The sequence below is a fragment of the Lissotriton helveticus genome, chromosome 6, assembly GCF_964261635.1.
Source record: "Lissotriton helveticus chromosome 6, aLisHel1.1, whole genome shotgun sequence".
Taxonomy (NCBI): Eukaryota; Metazoa; Chordata; class Amphibia; order Caudata; family Salamandridae; genus Lissotriton; species Lissotriton helveticus.
In genome coordinates, this window is record NC_136067.1 from 573,909,879 (window position 1) to 573,929,252 (window position 19,374).

Consider the following 19,374-nt stretch of genomic DNA (forward strand, 5'->3'; position numbering starts at 1 on the left):
GTGGTTCCTAGAGTTCCAATGAAGACACTGGTAATGTCTGCGTATGTTCCAATCGTGCTAATCATGACACTGATAATGCCTGCATATTTTCCTGTAGTTATTGGAAACTTAATTTTTTCATATTTATTTTTTAATATGCTATAATGTAAGTATTTAACTCAAATTCAAATAATTGGACTTGCTTGTATATTTAAACGTTGTGTTTTATTGCAGTACATGGAGTATGGGAGGAATGGTCACCATGGAGCCTGTGTTCATTTACTTGTGGGAGAGGCCAAAGGACAAGAACGAGAAGCTGTATACCTCCACAGTATGGGGGACGATCTTGTGACGGGCCTGAAACACATCATAAGCCTTGCAATATTGCTCTTTGCCCTGGTGAGTTTGCATTATAACCAATTTCTCCTACAGATTATGATGCCCTGTAATTCCCTTGTCCACATTTCCATAGAGGGCACGTGAAAAGATAAATGTAGTCATTAGGGGACATATAGCATCGACAAACGATATAGCTCCGATGCTTGGCAATTTGTATTGTGGTTAAATAAATCATGTACAGGTTAACTAGGAATTAGGTTGTCCAAAGCATCAATATTAGATACCCAATGAGGACCATTAATTGATAGCCAACTCACATGTTCGAAATGAGGGTCAAATACACTACTCTCAAGACCATACTATAAAAATAAAGTATCACAATGGGAAGACCTAATCTCCTAAAGAAATTAAGTCTAACCAAAATGACCCGTATAGTAGCTCTGCTACTGCGCCTCAAAATAATAGAAAGAAAACTTGATATTCTGAAAAGATTCTCTGATTTTTTCTACAATGCATTTAGATTAAGAGAGTAATTCAGTACAATTTTAAATAAAGAACATCAGAACATAAAAACACACTCCATAAATTTAGATAGTTAGTTATTGTATTAATGTTCCAAAATGTATGGAAATAGGCAGCTTCCTAAGCATCTCAGTCAAGAATATTAAAGAAGCATGCAGTGCAAAACTACACATTTCATCAGAGGTCAAATCCAAAGAGGATGGGGTTTTAAACACCCATCAGATATTAGGCTTCTACGACCATGAGAGGCAGAAGAATAGTCCAGTCCTATCTAAGATTCAGAGCAAAGGATTTAGAAGAATCAATTAAAAAGTCCTTTAACGGCAAGTCCAAAAGAAAAACGAAAACAAAATAAAATTAGTTTGGCGAAGAAGACCAGTCGACTGCATGGATGTAGCAGCATTAGCAAAAGGGCAGTTCAAGAGAGCAAAAATTAGGCGTTGCAATAAAAGCAGTGCTTAATTTGTAAAAAAAAGAAGTGCAGGTGCTGAAAATGTTGCCAAGGAGGCCACAGCTCACTTCTTGCTCCGGTGAGCCCCACTTTCAACACTCTCACTGTCTCAGTCTCTATATTCTAATCTTGATCTGTTGTCTGTCCCCTACGTCTTTGCTCTAAGAGTCTATCTTCTAACCTCTCTAATTGTTTTCTCACATCTTTGTCACACCTGGTGTGTTACCTTATTCTCTGCATTTCTGATATGCCCTCTATTCATTCTACACCTTCCCTTTTTCCTATTCACTTTTATCCATGCTCTGCTCTCTCTCCCCTCAATCTTGGCTCTTTACGATCACTCTTCTAGCAGTGATTAGCTGTGTCTCCGTTTTATCATTTGTCTGCTTTTTTTCCTCTGTCCTGTACTCTACATCCTTTCATTCTATCTTCTCTCTTCGTAATGCTCTCTTCTTCACATCATGGCTGCTTTCTCTTTGTGTCTGATTTGCTCTCCTTTTCTTCTACTTAGCTCCGTCTTATCTCTCTCCTCTCGTGTTTGTTTCTTTCTCCTCTTTACTCCTGCTCTCTCTCTCTCATCTATAACACTGCTGCTGCCTGTCACCCCTGTCGTCACCCTGTACATGTCCTTGCCATTTTGAACTCTGCGTTTTCCTGTTGTCTTTCCTAAAGAAGAGGAAGATGACATGTGTTTTACTTTCTTACCTACACCTAATGCAAAAACAAAATGTACACCAAATGAAAATAATTTTTTTGCATATATTAATCAGTGCAGTATAACGGGGTTATTTGCAGAACAGGTTGCTGCTCGAGCACAGCAGGTGATGTCACTACTAGTGCTGCCTGTAATTAGTAGGTCCACGGAAGGCGATGGTATTGGCATCCACTGCTCAGCTTGCTGTGACCCTGCCTGCTACAGCACAGGCATTGTTCCCAGCCGTAATGCTGCCAATGCCGGTAAGTATGGCTGTGGTGCCTACTGGACTCACGCACACTCAGCAATTACCATGCTGGGGTGCAGCACACAGATTCTACAGGTGACGCCATGGTGCACAAAGTTGTGTTGGGCAACATCAAGCATGTTTAGGATAGCAGCAATGCAGGGCTGCAGAATATGCTACTCTGGCTACACAGCAAGTGGAAAGTCCACACTTACTTTTGTTTATTCTTCCTCAAGAGCCATCACTCCCAAGTTCCAAATGCACTCTCACAGCTTCCTTGCCTCAACTCCGTCTTGAGGCAGCCCCATCTACAATTGGGAATAGAATGCAAGACATAGTTTGTCGATGACTTCTTGGACTTGTGATCGGCGAGATGACATCATCACTAACTTGGTGATACACAATCATGCCTGCCTGGACAGGCGTATGCTGGCCTGTCTATGAACATTTACCAGCCAGAAACCATGCAATGTATGTTATTCTTTTTATTTTGAGTTTGAACAATTAATATCGAGACCACCACCTGCAGGGTCAGAAATTGTAGCCCCTGTGAAAGAAGTGCAGGTGCTGAGCACCTGAAAGGTCTAGCTCAAATTAAGCACTGAATAAAAGGATATCATTCAAAACGCAATGAGTGCGGTCCTATAAAAAAAATAGCAATGCCTTGTCAGAAGGGATCAAGATATGACGTTGTGTTGCACCAGAGGAAAAATAGTATGTCATTGTCATAGAGGAAAAAAGGTGCATTTCGTTGCTCCTCCTTTGGGGTTTCTTTTTTTATAGTCCTTATGACGCCTTTTTGAACTGGTATCCTTGCACTAATCAGTCCATTGCACGATTAGTTTACGACTGTTGTCACAAAATACATTTAGTTACTCCTGCATTACTTCCGAAGCATTTCATGAGAACAACTTTGCTTTCCAGGCCTTCACATGTTAGCCACCAGTAGAAAATATACAAAGCAACAGACTGTGAGTTGACTTTCCCATCGTGCCATTCCACCATGAACTTTGAAAGAAGGTCCTTTGTATGTAAACTGCGACATGCATAGATCAAATAAAGCAAAATTTACAAAAAACTCAATGAAATATTATGCTTGCAAAATGTAAATTGCAGCTCAAGAAAAGCATGTTTTAAAGCCTAACTGAATGTAACTTAACTGAAATCAAATATAATGCATCAAATCATCACACCATAAAAAGAAGAAGAAATCTTTCACCAATGTATTATTTACATGAAATTGATTAGCGTAAGCTATGGTCCACTCCCACTATTTATGAAAATCCATACATGTAAATTAATGTTATAAACCATTTTACCAACATCATTTCTACATTTTAAAGCATTAAGGGCCAGATGTAGGTAGCCCAATACTGGTCGGTAACGGCCGAAATTACCGAATTTCGTCTGTTACCGACCGGTATTTAGGGTTTGAGATGTAGGAGGCAGGTTTAAGGATTCAGTAATTTACCGAACAGCAATTTAAATACCGATTCGGTAAATTACCGAATCCTTAATGTAGGGAGCACTCGAGTGAGTGCATTTTTCATTTAAGGATTCGTTATTTACCACCAACTACAAGTTGGTGGTAAATACCGAATACCTTTCAAAAAGCAATTATTTGCTTTTTTAAAAGTGCCATGTGGAAGATATACATGCCCTTTGGGCATGTATGTGTGCCACATGTACACCCATGCACTATTCAGGGGTGCCACAGGGTGTCAATGTGACACCCTGCCACCCTTGAAAATGTTCCCCCTATTACCGATTCGGTATTTACCGAATCGGTAATAATGAATTGCTTCCCATTCATTCCTATGTGCCTTCAGGCCCATAGGAATGAATGGGAATTACCGAATCGGTAATATGCCGATTCGGTAATATTTACTGAATTTTACCTACATACCATTTACCGATTCTGAAATACCGAACCGGTAAAATTCGTTATTTTAGAATCGGTAAATGTAGATTACCTACACATGGCCCTAAGGTCTCTACTATCATGTCTGTAAGTTCTAACTTCCTAGCTAATTCTATCACAAAGTTGCACCACAAACGATTTAAAATGCATTTGCAATGAAAGGCACTAGAACTGTTAGGATTCATCATTACATTTATTGGTTTTCATCAGTACATAAATAATAAAACATAATGTTATGAGTAATCCTGTTATGAAAATCTATTAATAAGCATTATAACAATTTAAAAATATATTTTATCCTTTTCTAACTCTTTCAAGCATGTTTTTACAGTGTTGTTACTTCACTTGTCTCTATGGTTGTATCACTTTGTCTATTTGTGGAATGCGCACATTCAAGTTTTTTGTGTCTAAATCGGTAAATTGTCATGTTATGTGGTTTTGAAGTATTTTCTCTATCAATTGTAATGAAAGATGATTTGAATTAAGTACTATTGTGTGTTTGGATAAAAGCCGACTGAGTATTGAAGTGAACATATTTTTTAATTTCTTGTAAACTTGGTTTAGGAAGTAATATTTTGGCTATGCAGATACCATAATGTGCCTTATCTGCTTCATCCTGCCTTCATTCAAGCCATACTTTCACAGCTTTCTCTCAATCTCTCTCTCACTACTTTGACAACTTTCTATCAAACACCATCTCACCTCATCATTCCCTTGGACAACAATTGCAGTGTACACAGTATATATTAAAATGTCCTTAACTAAGCAGACATGCTGTTCTGTGAGGCTCTATCAATAAATTCGCCAAACTCTAAGCTTCACTGAACCTTACTCATCATAAGCCTGATCACAAACCCCTGACTAGACAACCACATGTGTTCAAGATAACTGCACTATAATGTGTTGAATACCCAATACCATTTGTGAAAAAGAAAAATGGAGAATGAGTGCCTGTTGAAAGCAGATTTCCTAACAAAAATTAATGTGTCCATCTGCAACGAAACTGGTGCTCATGTAAAGCGCTCTGATACCTGATATCTTCGGGTCACGTTCACACTATATAAAAAGAACAAAAATGTAAAAAGGATTCATAATGTATACACATTTGTAATGGCTCATCCGTTTGAACACCTAAGCCAGCCACTGGACCCAAACTACTGCCAAATAGTAGAATCTGCCTTACTTGACTGCACCCAGGATACAGCACCCATGTAACATGTTTGTGAAGAGCTGTGCATGCAGCAATGGCTGAATATCATGCAATGGTCATAACCCAACTCCCATTGATATATAAAGCCTCTGCTTTTGCTCTCCCAGTCATTTATTTATTTATTTATATATTTATTATTTGTGAATTTCTACATGAAGCGGACAAGAGTGCTTGAGTGCTCTAGAATAAGAACATAGACTGCTAGATTAGAATATAGATCCTTACCTAAGATCAACAGAAGGTTCAAAGTTGCAAAATATCATGTAGTTTCATAAGGCTCGAATTACAATTGCTTGAGGAAAAATGTAGAATATTTAGAGGCAGCAAATAGGTTATGAACTGGTATGGTTTAATAGGAACAGTTAGTTCCAAGGCAATGGTCAGAAGCTAAGCTAAATATGTAGTATTGCATGTATTTACTAAAAAGTAGGCCTGGGTGGTGAATTTTGCTCTGTTCGTGGAGTTTGCAGAGTTTTCCGTCCTCCCCGCAGCACACGAAGTTCTGAAAACCTTGCTAACGTTAAGTTAAGGATGTTGAATCTTTCTATCTAAGATTGTAATGGAGGTGGCTATTTTGATAAGAAGGAACATAGATTTAGAACCGTTTTGTTTTAAATTATGGGGAATCATCCAGTCTTGAACATAGTTTAGAGTGGTGGCTGCATATTGAAGTTAATTAATTCAAGCATTTCTTAGTAGGACTCCAAGACGTTTGATACACAGGTTGAATAAGGTCAGAGCAAGAATGGAACCCTATGGAACCCCTTGGTCATTGTCCCTTGGTGTTGAGAAACAGTCTTCAATTTGGATCTTCTGCATTCAACTCATGAGGAATGATTTAAACCATTTTAGAACCACACGCTCAATGTCCATTTGATTTTTTGAGTATGTCAAGGATTGTAAGGCGATTTACTGAATTAAAGGTTGCTGATAGGTTGAAAAGAATCAGTAGGCAGGAGCTGCCAGAATCTGAGAATCATTGACCACTTTTAGCAGTGCTATTTTGGTGCTACTGCCCTAATTGAAACTGGATCGGTATTCATCAAAAAGGTTCTTGTCTTTTATGTGTCAGATGAGTTGCTCTGCTACATATCGTTCAATGAGTTTAGGAAGAAGACGCAGGTTAGTGATAGGTGTAGGTTGCTAAGGTTATTCAGAGGGTTTTTGAAGAAGTGGTGTGATCTGACCTGTCCTGAAGTAGTCAGAAAAGGTTCTTTGGCTGCGGGAGAGATTAACCAATTTTGTTCAGTAGGGAAACCATATGAGTGTAGACATCTTTGGTAATGGTACCGGGTTTAGGGTCCACAAAGTGATTTGACGTTTCTCCTTAATTATCTCAAAGTGTTTTTAAATGTGCACACCATTTTAGGGGTGGAATGATCATCTTGGCATAGAAGATTTCATTGGGGAGTCATGAAATTTGATGAAGGTGGACATGGAGGGGCTGTTGGTGGTTGTTTAGGTCAAGTCTTGGCTGAGTCAAGGAGGGATCTGCAGTGATTTAATTTCTCGATTAACATGTCTTCGCTATTGTGATCTTGAATTTCGGTGACATGACAGATTATTGGTGGAAGGCAGCTGTCTCCAATTCTACTCTAGTATTCTCAGGTCTTCTCGTTCCTTATATAGGGCCTTGTTAAACCGTGGAGCAGATGGTTTAGATCTTTTCTTTGTGCTTTGGAGTGGAGCAATCTCATCCACCAAACCTGAAAGATGGTCAAAACAATGAGCAGTTGAGTTACCTGAGAAAGGGTAATGGTAGTAGTACCTTTTTTGCGGAGTTGCTATAGAGTACTGTATATTCATGCCTCAATATTTCACACAACCTGTTTTTCCCCCTCAGTTTAACAAAGAACTAACTCAGACTTACTAATATATTTTTTTAAGTAAGACAACCCATGCTACCACCAGGGGTAACTCGTGCCTACATCTCGCACTATATCAAAAAGGATTAGCACTGTACTGGACATAACTTTACTAAAAAAGGAATTATTGAAAATGCCTGGGGACCAAAACATCCCAACACACACACATTAAAGTAAACTGGATGATCCTCTTATAACAGAGACATTGATGTATCTCAAAACAAAAATAGAGCCCATGGCAAAGTGTATGTAGAAAATAACATAAACACTGAATTGGGAAAGGATGATCCTTAATAAGGATCAAAAAAGACGCAGCCTATGTTCCAGTATTCCCAAACACACACATATCACTGCAAAAACTTACTTGTTTGCTATTGTCATCTTAAAATTGTTACACTGCATTATACTGTATTTGTATGTACATGCCCACTTCAATCATTAAACCAGAAAAAAGTCAACCATTCCAGGGTTAGAAAAAGTCCTCCAAAGGGACAGTCCAGATAAAAAAGCATTCTATGAAAACCATTTCCCAGTGTCCTAGAAACCAGTAAAATGCTGTTTCTAGCTCACTAAAGCTGTAAAATGGCACCCTTTGAGAACTAATTGTGACATCCTCCACCCCCTAATCCTACTAGGGATGGCATAGATGGAAACATGTTGCTAACACCATGTTGTGGGATTACAGAGGAAATCCAAAAACATGGAAGGAGGTATGGGATGAATCATTCTGACATATGTATCTAGCATTAGAAAAGCTTCTCAATGTGTTCACTTTGACACTATATTTTTTCCTATGTTCATAAAAGAAATGTTGTATTATTTCTGAACCTGTGCATTCTAATTCACTTCACATGATTCAATTAAGCATTTTAGCTTTTCATGCAATAACATAAAATAAAAGTGAATAACTTTAATGTTTCAACATATACTGAAATGAGGTTAAATTTAGACAGTTATTGTTGATTTGATTTAGAGCCTTGCTATACATATTCAAGAACAACTTGCCTTATTTGGGCATTTCTTACCCTGTCACGTCTGGTGTATACTGGCACCACAATATGCACAATCAAGTCATAAAACATAGAGTAAGTCTAATACCATCAAACGTGAGACGGTTTCAATTATTATATAAGCACACACCCATGTATTAAGCATAGTTTGAGTGCATGAAGGAGATCTTCTCTTTATTGTCAAGTTCATTCAAAGTTCTAAGCAGAGAGAGGAGATTTATTGCTCAACCTATATGAGAGATATTTAAGATGATCAAGTATTAAAAAGCAGTTATTAGCATTACCTAGACATAGAATGAATCACTATTGGTACCAGGTGAGCACCTCTTGGCTATAAGAAATATAGAAATTCGGTCTTTGAGATGTCATGAGTGATGTCATCAGTGATGTCATTGACCATGTCATGAATGATGTAATAAGTGACATCATCAGCAGTGCATTGCGGGCGGGCGAGTCATAGTTAACTCAACTAACTATAACAGCTGAATTTCTCTGGTTTTGTATGAGTGAAAAGTCCAACTAACTATAACGTCCCTGAAACCTGTGGCTTTTTCAGTGAATTTCTATGGTATTTTAAATGCTAATTTCTAACTATAAAGTCCCTAAAACCCATGGTTTTTTCAGCGAATTTCTATGGTTTTTTAAATGCTAATTTCTAACTATAACGTCCCTGAAACCATGTTTTTTTAGTGAATTTCTTAGGTTTTTTAAATGCTAATTTCTAACTATAATGTCTCTGAAACCTATGTGTATTCAGTGAATTGCAATGGTTTTTTTAAAGCTAATTTCTAACTATAATTTCCCTGAAACCTATGGCTTTTTTTCAGTGAATTTCAAAGGTTTTTAAAATGCTAATTTCTAACTATGCCTACAGAGGTAGGACATGTGCAGAAAGAGAAGAGGAAGAAAGGCACAGAAAAAAACAAGAGAGATGCAGAAAGAGGCAACAGCAATCTAGAAAAAGGAAGAAAGGCGCGGAAAGAAGCAAGAGATATGCAGAGGTGCATAAAGAGGCCATGTTGCAAAGTCATCCTGTGCCCTGGGCACCCCCCAACTTTTTGCTGACTGGTACTGGTGGTAACTGACTCTGACTGACCCTGGGCTCTACCTAACCAGGCCCGGAGCCAGTGCTATGCTGAAGGACACTTAGAATATAGAGAAAACACCTACATACACTAGGGTACACTATGGGTTGGGGTATCCCTGTGATTGGCATGACTGCCCCTGTAAGGCCCTAGTACATAATAGGGCAGGGGGATTAAAACTACCTCTAAGTCCCTAGCATATAGTAGGGCATGGCAATATAGAGGCCAGCAGCCCTGTGCTGCACTTGCATGTGTGCACTGCTGAGCCTGAGATCAGTTTAAAAGTAACCCTGTGTGTGCGGAAAGAGGCAAGAGAGGTACAAAAAGAAGGAAGAAGGGTACAGAAAGATGGAAGAAGGGTGCAGAAAGAGGCAATAGAGGTGCAGAAAAAAAGCAACAGAGATGCAGAAAGATGCAAGAGAAATTCAGAAAGAGTAAGAAGAGATGCAGAAACAGGCAGAAGAGGTATAGAAAGAGAGAACAAGGGTGCAGAAAGAGAGAAGAGGGGTGCCAAAAGACTGGCCATCTCGGTGTGGCGGGGTGCTGGATGTCTCGTGCAGCATTCCTCTGTGGCCAGGCACTGGCAGTTAAGTCTCTGTGCGGCATGCTCTGAGCCCGGGCACTGCACAGAAGACTCTGTGATGTCTGCCTGTGCCCTGCGCACCGGCTGCTGAAGGTGTACGAGGGCGATCTCCCTGGCTGCTTGCATGCCAGATACAAAGCATTACCGGAATGCTGAACGGTCTGTCTTGTCTCTAGTCTTTCCTCCTTCTGGAGGCCTCTCAGATGAGTTTCAAGGAATGCTTGGCCATTTTCAAGAACTGGAGCAGTTTGTCTCTGGTGCGCTGCTTCACCTTATCATCCAGGTCCTGCTCAATGACAAAGATGATCTTGGCGCACTCCTCGGCTTTCTTGTCATCACACTTTTTAAAGAGCTGCTGAAGAGACTCCTCATCGATGCGCTCGAAGATGTTGGCCACAGCTTTCTTGTCCGCTGTGTCGAAGTGATGGCCCTGGATTGAAGGGCTGACTCTCAGACTAGTGGACATGCGAAGGGGTGTCGGCGGCTCTGGACTTTCATGTACTGTCTGCGCGTGCGAGCTCCTCTGGCTGTAGAGGGAATTGTGAGCTACACACCGGATTTGCAGGGATTTAAAGGCAGCACAACTGCATTTTTTTTTTCATTCCCAGGGGAGGTGGCGGTACCCAGTCCTGCGAGGGGGCCGTGTGCCCCCTGCATTTTAATAAGTATCGCCCCGGGGAGGTGGCAGTGCCCTGGGCTGTCAACATTGCCCCCGGGACCTGGCCCACCCGGGGGCTTAAGGAAAACAAAGCGTGAGATCCCAAGCTTCGTTGTTTTTTTTTTGTTTTTTCAGCCAGATTCATGCACCCAGCACAAATTCAAGAATTCTTTTTGTTTTTGGGCCCTGGGGGTCTTTGTGGGACCCCCTTAGCAGGTCTAGGGGGTCAGGGTGTTTCTACCCTGCCCCCTTTTCTTGTTTGTTATCTTTTGTTTTACCTTTTTTTGTGACTCGGTACAGAGTCACAAGATGGCCGCCAACACTTCCTGGTTTGGAGTGTTGACAGCCAATCAGAATTAAGTTAACGCTCTGGAGGGTTCGCGAATCCTCTTCAGTGCTCAGATATCGGTATTTTTATTCTTTGAATTTCACAGAAACTACTGAACGGATTTACACCATTTTAAAACAGGGCGCTTTCTGATCCAAGATCTACCTTGTTGCCGAATTTGGTGTAATTACGTTCAGCAGTTGGGGCTGTAGCTGTGTCTAAAGTTCCTATGGAAATTAACATGGGGAAAGTGCATTTTGGGACCCCCTCTTTTATCTTGGTCAATGTTTGACGAATCACCCTGAAACGTTCAAGACAGGAGCTGACCGGAGCGCCCCATTAGTTTTGAAAATTTCGCAAAGATTCATCAAACAGCGCCAAAGATATTGGCAAATCGAAAAATGTTTTTCCAATGGAAACTAGGTTGTGACTATTACTACTTACTGGCGAATGCCAGTAGAATATGTACCCCGAGTGAAAGAATCGCTGAAAAAACAACGACGGTTGATGCCAATGTTAATCCGGGTCTCTTGGTGCTGCAGGGCCATCCGGACTGCCCACTTGGCTGGAGCAGAATATATCACAAGACTTCCCTCCACAACAGAAGAAACGGAGGCCAGAGGGGGTTAACAGGTAACTATATATTACCCAGTAGATAGTTATAGTTAGGACTAACTTTTCCCAGGGACAAAAACATTTTTTGCTTTGCCAATAGCTTTGGTGCTGTTTGACGAATCCACAGTAAATTTAAAAACTAGTTTGCCACTCACTTCAGCTGGTGCTTGCAAAGTTTTGAGGCTCCAAAATGAAATTTCCCTATGCAATGTCCAAGGGGATTTGCAATTTTTAGATAAGGCTACAACCCAAATTGCTGAATTGAAATACACCAAATTTGGCCGAAAGGCAACTCTTGGTCCAGAAAGAGACCTTTTTTATTATTTGGAGTATATCCGTTCACTTGTTTTAGCGTTATTAAAAGAACACCTAATTTGTTTATATAGGGACGCAACCCTTCCTTGAATCCTCCCAATTTCATGCAGTGACCTGATTGGCTGCCAACACTTAACCCAGCCCTCTTGGGTCTCGGCCTCAACTGAGTCCCAAAAACAAGATAACGTTTTTTTTAAAAAGGGGGCAGGGTACAGACACCTTGACTCCCAAGCCCTAATGCGGGGGTCCCGCCTTACCGGTGGAGCTTCCACTGTGTATGTCACCCCTAAAGAAGGCCATGGCATCCCCATGGACAGGGTGCAGTGTATTTTAAAGGTAGGACAAGTGCTGTTTTTCCGCTTTAGCAATGAGAACTTACAAGAGGGTAGGGCATATATTAAACATGACATCCTTGACATTGTATTCCCCCAGGTTATTTGCCTTTGCTTCCCTGTTTTTTGCTGAAATTGTTGTAGTTGGCAATAGGACTCTGTGCACTATACCCCTGCTAACCATTAGTAACATGCGTGTGCTCTCCCTCAAAAATAATGTAAAATTGGCCTACACCAAATTAGTACATTCAATGTACTTGTACGTCTATAGTAAATGGTAAATTGTACTAGATGGATGCAGGACCTGTAAATTAAATGCTACTAATGGTCATCAGCAGTCATTTTGCCACACACCATTGCAGTTCTGGAAAACAGGTTTTAGACTTGCCACTGTGCCCTGTAGTGCAGATTTTAACTTCCCTTTCAACCTGGCAGATAAAACCTTTTTCCAGGCCGAAACCTTCCGTTTAAATACTTAAATGTCACCCCTAGGGTAGGCCCTAAAGACTCAAAGGGAAGGGTGTATGGTATTTAAAAATGAGGACTTGTTTCTTTATGTTTCATATGTCTTGGCAGTCGGTATCTCTCCCATAGACAAATACTGGTTAAAATTAGTACCCATAACATGCTTCCATTGTGAACCAGATAGAGAAATGTTGTTCCACTCAAATTAATTATAATTTAAAATTGTCTTTAATGATAAAGTCAGATTTTAAGTTACTATTCTGAAAATGCCTCTCTAGCAAAGTTGTTTTTTTCTGCCTAAACCAAATGTGCCGTACTGCCAGTCTCCCGTCTCCGGGTCCACATGACTGTGAATGGCTCTCCTGTAGTGTGTTGTGTATTCCTTCCAGACATGGGGACAAAAGGGCCTTGGGTGTGGGACAGGGTGTTCACCTCCTAAAACAGTTTGCTGAAGGGTTGCACTCAGCCTTCCTAAGGTTCAAAGGGTAGCCTCTGGCTTGACCACCCCCTTCCTTACTTCTAAGAGCGTCTTGCCACTGACAAATGTAACACACAACCAGACCTGCCTGCCTTTTTTATTTTTTACCCTAGGCAGTTTGAAGCCAAACCAAGGAAAGTGGGGAAGGTTAGACATCCCCTACCCACAGGCCGGCACTGAGGATAAAAGTGGCTCCTTTAGAACTTCTCATCAGGGGTACTCTTGGACCTGTGGAACATTCAGAAGATGGACTGTGCTGTTTTATGAAAAAGGAAGACTGAACCTGCTTTGCCCTGGCTCCTCAGAACTGAATCCAAGGGTCAGTTGGGTACACTCCTGTTTAGGCTATAGGAACACAACAAGATTCCATAGGCCTCTTTTGCTTCGCTGCTGACTAAACCTAACTGGACCTGACCTGGTCTCAGCTGGCCTTTGTGGGATCAAATCTGGACACCCCCTCCAAGTGCTTTTCTCAAGGTCCTAGATCCTTGAAGTGTACTCCTCCCTATGCAGCAGAAGTACTCATCGGATGCAATGCTATTTGGTACAGAACAATGCAGGACCTCTCATCACAGCACCTCTAAGCCCCTGACCTTGGCTTCCTGAGGTCAGACCAGCTTGATGCAGTCCGAACCCGAGCCATGCAGTTCCTTTCCAAAGTCTTCACTAGATCCGATGCCATGCGAAACAGAGCCCCATAGACCCACTCATTGCAGATCTTAAAATAAAAAGGTACAAATCCCAGTGAGGCAAACTCAATCCTGTATCAGACCCATGCTTTATCGTGGTTGCCCTGAACTTGTGATTGTATCTTGGTCTAGCGCAACCAGATACCAGCAGTTTGAGCTTCATGCCTCCTATTTTTACTAGAAACTTTAAAAAAGCTGAACTCTGGTTCTATTGATTGGATGTTTGTTTTTTTGTTGTAATTTTGTTGAAACATCATCTACTTTTCTAAATTGGTTTTGGATTGTTCTTATGTTGTGTTTTCACTTTATTTGTTTGAATGCTGCATATATACTTTAAATGTTGCCTTTAAGGTAATCCTGACTGTTTTTGTGCCAAGCTGTGAAAGGGTTAAGCACAGTTAAATGTTGTGGTTTACCCTAACAAGAATGTTGTTTATTATTTGAGTGGGGCTCTCATCCTTCTACTCAAATAATACAATTTCTTACAGAATAGACTTTAAATTTGTATTAATTTGAGTCTATTTATTTCCAAATTGAAGTTATGTGTTATAAGGTGCTATGTGGTAAGCCAGTGTTTTTCTCTGGGAGAACCAACCTTGTGACAGAGAAAAAAACACTTTGGAGATTTTGAAATGCCAGACCATGTAAAACTTAAAAAGAAGTGTTCTACTTTTTAACTGCCATGCACACTGCCTTATAGGTCTTTATGACCTACCTTAGTTGTGACTTATCAATATTAAAAAGGAATGGTTAGTGCTTGAAAAGGTTAATTTTGCCCGGTCAGATTAGCATTTTTTAAACTGCACATGCTTTGCTTTGTCACTTTAGTGGTGGCACAATTGGTGTTGCAGTCCACCAGAGGCAATTACTTACAGGACCTGAGTAGACTATGTACCATATATTAGGTACTTACATGTACGTTAAATATGTTAATCAGGGATTAGTCAATAGTATACAGATGTTAGGGGTCAAATCACATATGCTAGAGTCTGTTTAGCAGGGTCCTAGTTGAAGAGAGTCAAAGACCAACAGCAGTATTTCAAAAATTGAGGGGTGATCATGCAAAAAGGTTTCCCTTAAATGCACCCCTTGGAGGTATCCTAAACGCCACAGCAAAATTCATTCAGGGACTCAAGAAATATGATCACATTGCTCTGCCCCTAATGAAACTCCACTGGCACCCCTTACCAGTCCACAGCATCTTCAAAGCCAGCTGCATCATTTACAAAACCATCTCAGTGATCACCCCACTTATCCTGCAGACAAGTTCACCATTTCTGGTGGTTCCATGCACACCCACAGCTAGGACACCATCAGACTGTTAGCTAAGAAGTGAAATCAGAAAAAAACAAGACAAAAGGCCTTTCCTATCCATTCAGCAAGTATCTGGAACAACATCCCTATATTCATCAGGATCATCCCAATACTGCTCCAATTTAGGAAAGAGTTGAAGACTCAACACTTTAACACCTTCCATGCTCATGACCGAACGGTTCCGTCATGAGCTACGGTTGAGCTGTGCTCATGACGGAACCGTTCCGTCATGACCACGCCCGTTTCTATTACGGCCCAGCACCGGAGGGGGAAACGCGGTCGCACGGAAAAGGTTAAAGACATTAAATCACAATGCATTAACCATTCACAACTCAGCGTCTTTTCCTATTACTCGTTGACTTTAAGCTTGCCTTTGACTATGTATAGATCACCTCTGCCTTTTGGTTTGGTTGGCTCTATAGAAATACCATATCCATACATAGATATGTGCATACTCGTTGTGTGTGGGTGATCCCAGATTTATGGGGCATTAACGTAATATCTAGCAATGTAAAGTGCATCCCTCACTTGCTGAGTACTGGAAATTCAAATGTCTCTTTCAGGAAATGAGAAGGTGCATGGTGAGCAGAAAAGCATTGTTTGACATTGAAGACTTTACTGACATGCTCGTGACAGAGGCTTGGTTAGGCGGTACACAAACCCCATATTTTCTGAAGCCTGTTGTCTAGTACTGTTCATACAGAATTTCAAGAACCAAAGCTCATGCGTCTACGTCTGCGTTCAGCTTGTAATGAGATGGAGAACTATTCATTTAGCTCAGTTCCCTGTCCTTTAATTTATTGTGATGGTTTCTGGAACAGAGCCACGGACTCATTTGTGGATTGTGTGCAAAGCACCGAGGCATCTTGTCAAAGGTCGACGAGGCCTGTTGACAGTACAATGCATTGATAAGACAATCAAAATGCATGTTAACTGGCCTTCTGTAGCCCTGAGAAGCACGCAGTAGTCTTGCTGATTAATGCCATGTTGAATTTATTTCATTAATTGATTTGCAAAGCTAACCTCGAGGTAACGTAGAAGCACTTAAACAAAGGCAGAACACTGAGCAGATTTTCCAAAATGCTTGCAGCGTTTGGTAGTTAAGGAAAATAAGTTAGCCTGGTGTGACCCTAATGTGCATTTTAATTAGCTCCCCGTGCCCATTAAGGGAAATGACAAAAAAGCCTACTATTTTAAGAACAAAAACAAGAGAAAACAACATTTAGGATAATTTGGTAAAAGTACTGTAGCTACTGTAAATCAGCAATTTCAGAAGGTTGAAAGACACAGATTCCGCAGCTAATGACAGGGTATGTAAAGAACGCCATACAAAACGAAAGCAAATTATCCTGCTTTTGCAGTCGGTGGGCACCACGTCTGTTCCCAGATGCTCGTCATAATCTGTTCTGAAAGGGATTGTGAGGTGCACCTGAATGATCACTGATGCACTGCCTGTGTTTGAAGTTGTGTTTCATGCCACGGCTCACCCTGACAATTGTTTGTTTTTTCCTTTCCTTCCCTGTTTGTGATGTGGCGGTGCGGCAGTCGACGGCCAGTGGCAGGAATGGAGCTCATGGAGCCAGTGTTCGGTGACATGTGCGAATGGCACACAGCAACGGAGCAGACAGTGCACCCCAGCAGCGCATGGGGGCTCTGAGTGCAAGGGGCCCTGGGCGGAGAGCAGGGAGTGCCACAACCAAGACTGCACAGGTCAGTGACTTAGGAAACACACGAGTCCATTCTCGTGTTTTACAGCAAGTGAAATATGCAAACTCAAAAAGGAGAAGTCAGTGCAAAATCCTGAATATGTCCAATAGTGTTAAATGTTTTAGGCGTTGGGTTAGTCAAGACATTTTGAGTTTACTGAACATACATGTGGCCAACACTTCAGATTTCCTTTCAGCAATTACTGAAATGTACTCACCAGCTTCCCCACTGGCACTAAATGTGATCACAGTAAAGCCGATGGAAATGTCTAGCTTGTGTAACCCTTAATCATGCTATTTTATCATTCTCCAAGTTGTCTCTATTTTCAGAAGTCTGGAATACTGAGTCAGAGAAATGACACGCGTTGCAAAAAGCATACAAATGGTTAACTGTCAAGGTGGGACTAGTATTCATTTTTTTCCGTAAAAATACGAATGAAGGTCCAACAAGCGAGGTACCACAGCTGGACAGAAATTTTAAATGAACCTTTTTATCCTGGCTGGTTACAGCCCCACTGCCCCTCACCCTGCGTGATCTCTTTCCGGTGCAGATACTGGGGAGAGACTGTCAAAACATCTAAAGATTATATATAGGGCCAGCAAAACATGCTACGTAGCGTGGACTAGAATAGAAAAACATATGAATGGCATGCAAGCAATCAGTCCAGGACAAGACCTGAGCCTACAGGAATTACATGGATAATTACTCTGGAAATCATGATGGCAGCCATTATGTGAATATTGTAAGAAGTGAGAGTTATAGAAATGGAAAGTCTATTCAGGCTAGACAGCATAGACCTGGGCGCATTTAGCAGCAATGGTGTGGTACTGGGAGTCACTGTGGCCCAACATAGGGTAATCCGCACAAGGCTTAAATGGATCTGCTGCAATTAATGTTTTCAGAGGAAATCTTGATTTGCATGGTCTCTCTTCAGCAGATGCCCTCTTGCTTCTGGCTCTTTCTCTCCCTGCTCACCTCTTCGTACAGATTTCTCCTTTAGATGAATGTGACCTACCATCTATATCAGTAGAAGCACCATCACTAGACACTCTTGATGACATCTCTGCTGCAGGTAATGAGGGCGACAAATGTCCATGGATAATGATTCCAATGTGTTCAAGTATTCTTCTAGGTCATCACACTTGAAGAACTAATTTTTTTATATCTATGGTCCTCGCACAGTCGCTGACTCTAGAAGGCCACGTGGCATATGTATTGTGAGGGATGCAATGCCAAGAACCGCCTCCCTTACAGTGCAGTCTTTCTCGATAAATCTGCTGGATACAGACCATATGATTTTATAGTTGAGGGGACCATCATTCTTTTATGCTGATTATATCAGCTACTTTTCTTGTTGGTGGCACAGGAAGCAGGCTGTGATTGGCCTGGGTATTGGATTTCAAAGAGGACCACATTTCAAAGGGGAGAAGGCTTAATATGTCCTTATACACCTGATGCAAGAGAAAGGCCCTCCGAGAGTAAACATTTATGTACGCACCCCTAGAGTAAACATTTATGTACGCACTTGGAACAAGACAAATATACAGTATCTTGGACACAAACGCTCTGATCACACCGTAAGGTGACATTATCGGCACAAATGATGAGGGGCTTCGCCATTGCTAAGTGTAGATTGAAATTGAACCAGGCAAACCTGAAACAGGGGATTGGAGGATGGAAATCTCGATACAGTAGCAGGCTGTCACAGAACTGTTTAGAGGACTGATATAAAATTGATTTTACTTTTAGCTGCTTAAACCAATCAGAATATATGCGCTGTCTCACTTGTGGTGGCATTAGTCCAAGCGGGGGAGGGGGGGGAATGGAGGAGGCTCGCTGCTTGTGAGTCATGCAGCTTTCTCAGAAAGAATCACAATTGGCCATCCCTGCCATCCTAAGTGACCCTGGCAGCTTCCTTACTGAGCCCATAGGCACTAAGAAGACTTCTGCCTCCTTTTATCATCACCTTTACCTCTGGCATAAATGATGCAACTGACCAGAAGAAAATTAACTGAATAGTCTCTCTTTAATTACATTTTCAAGTGGCAGTTGTAGGCTCCAAAGGTGTGAACTCACTACTGAAATCTCAAAAGTGCTAATTTGCAAATCATACATTAGAACATTGGAATGGGGAGCACTCCATTGAATACAATGGAGTGCTCCTTGCTTCTATGGCCAGTAAAGGCCCGCAGAGCAACATTACAATGTTACTTTTGTTCACAGCTCCTGCTCTGAACAATGGCCTCCCGCAGCTCGAGGGGATTTTAACCCCCTCGGGCTCCAAGACGCCTTTGTTTTATTTGTTAGAACATTCTGCCCTCTAGTGGCAGAAGCCCTTGTTAATAGCCCTTGACTTCGGCTCGGGCCTTTAACGCTGGAGCGGGCCTTTAATAGCAGGTACAGCTCACTATGGCGGACTATACGGCAATAGATTATGTGCTGAATTTTATATTAATACAACACAAATTATTCCAGTGCAGCAAATAACTTCAAAAGGTTGAAAATTCTGATAGACTCATGACACAGTGTAACAAAGCTATGAAAAGTCTCATTTTTAAATCAAGAAA

At 41.2% G+C, this 19,374-nt stretch overlaps 1 protein-coding gene across 2 annotated transcripts in view; it reads left to right on the forward strand.

Annotated features, from left to right (window-relative positions):
- Window positions 1-19,374, forward strand: part of ADGRB3 (adhesion G protein-coupled receptor B3) — a 1,104,008-nt gene that overhangs the window by 99,092 nt on the left and 985,542 nt on the right. For both annotated transcript variants that reach the window (XM_078648009.1, XM_078648010.1), the window contains exons 3-4: window positions 214-378; window positions 16,646-16,810. In XM_078648009.1, the coding sequence (XP_078504135.1) occupies window positions 214-378; window positions 16,646-16,810 (330 nt within the window). The remainder of the gene's footprint in view (window positions 1-213; window positions 379-16,645; window positions 16,811-19,374) is intronic.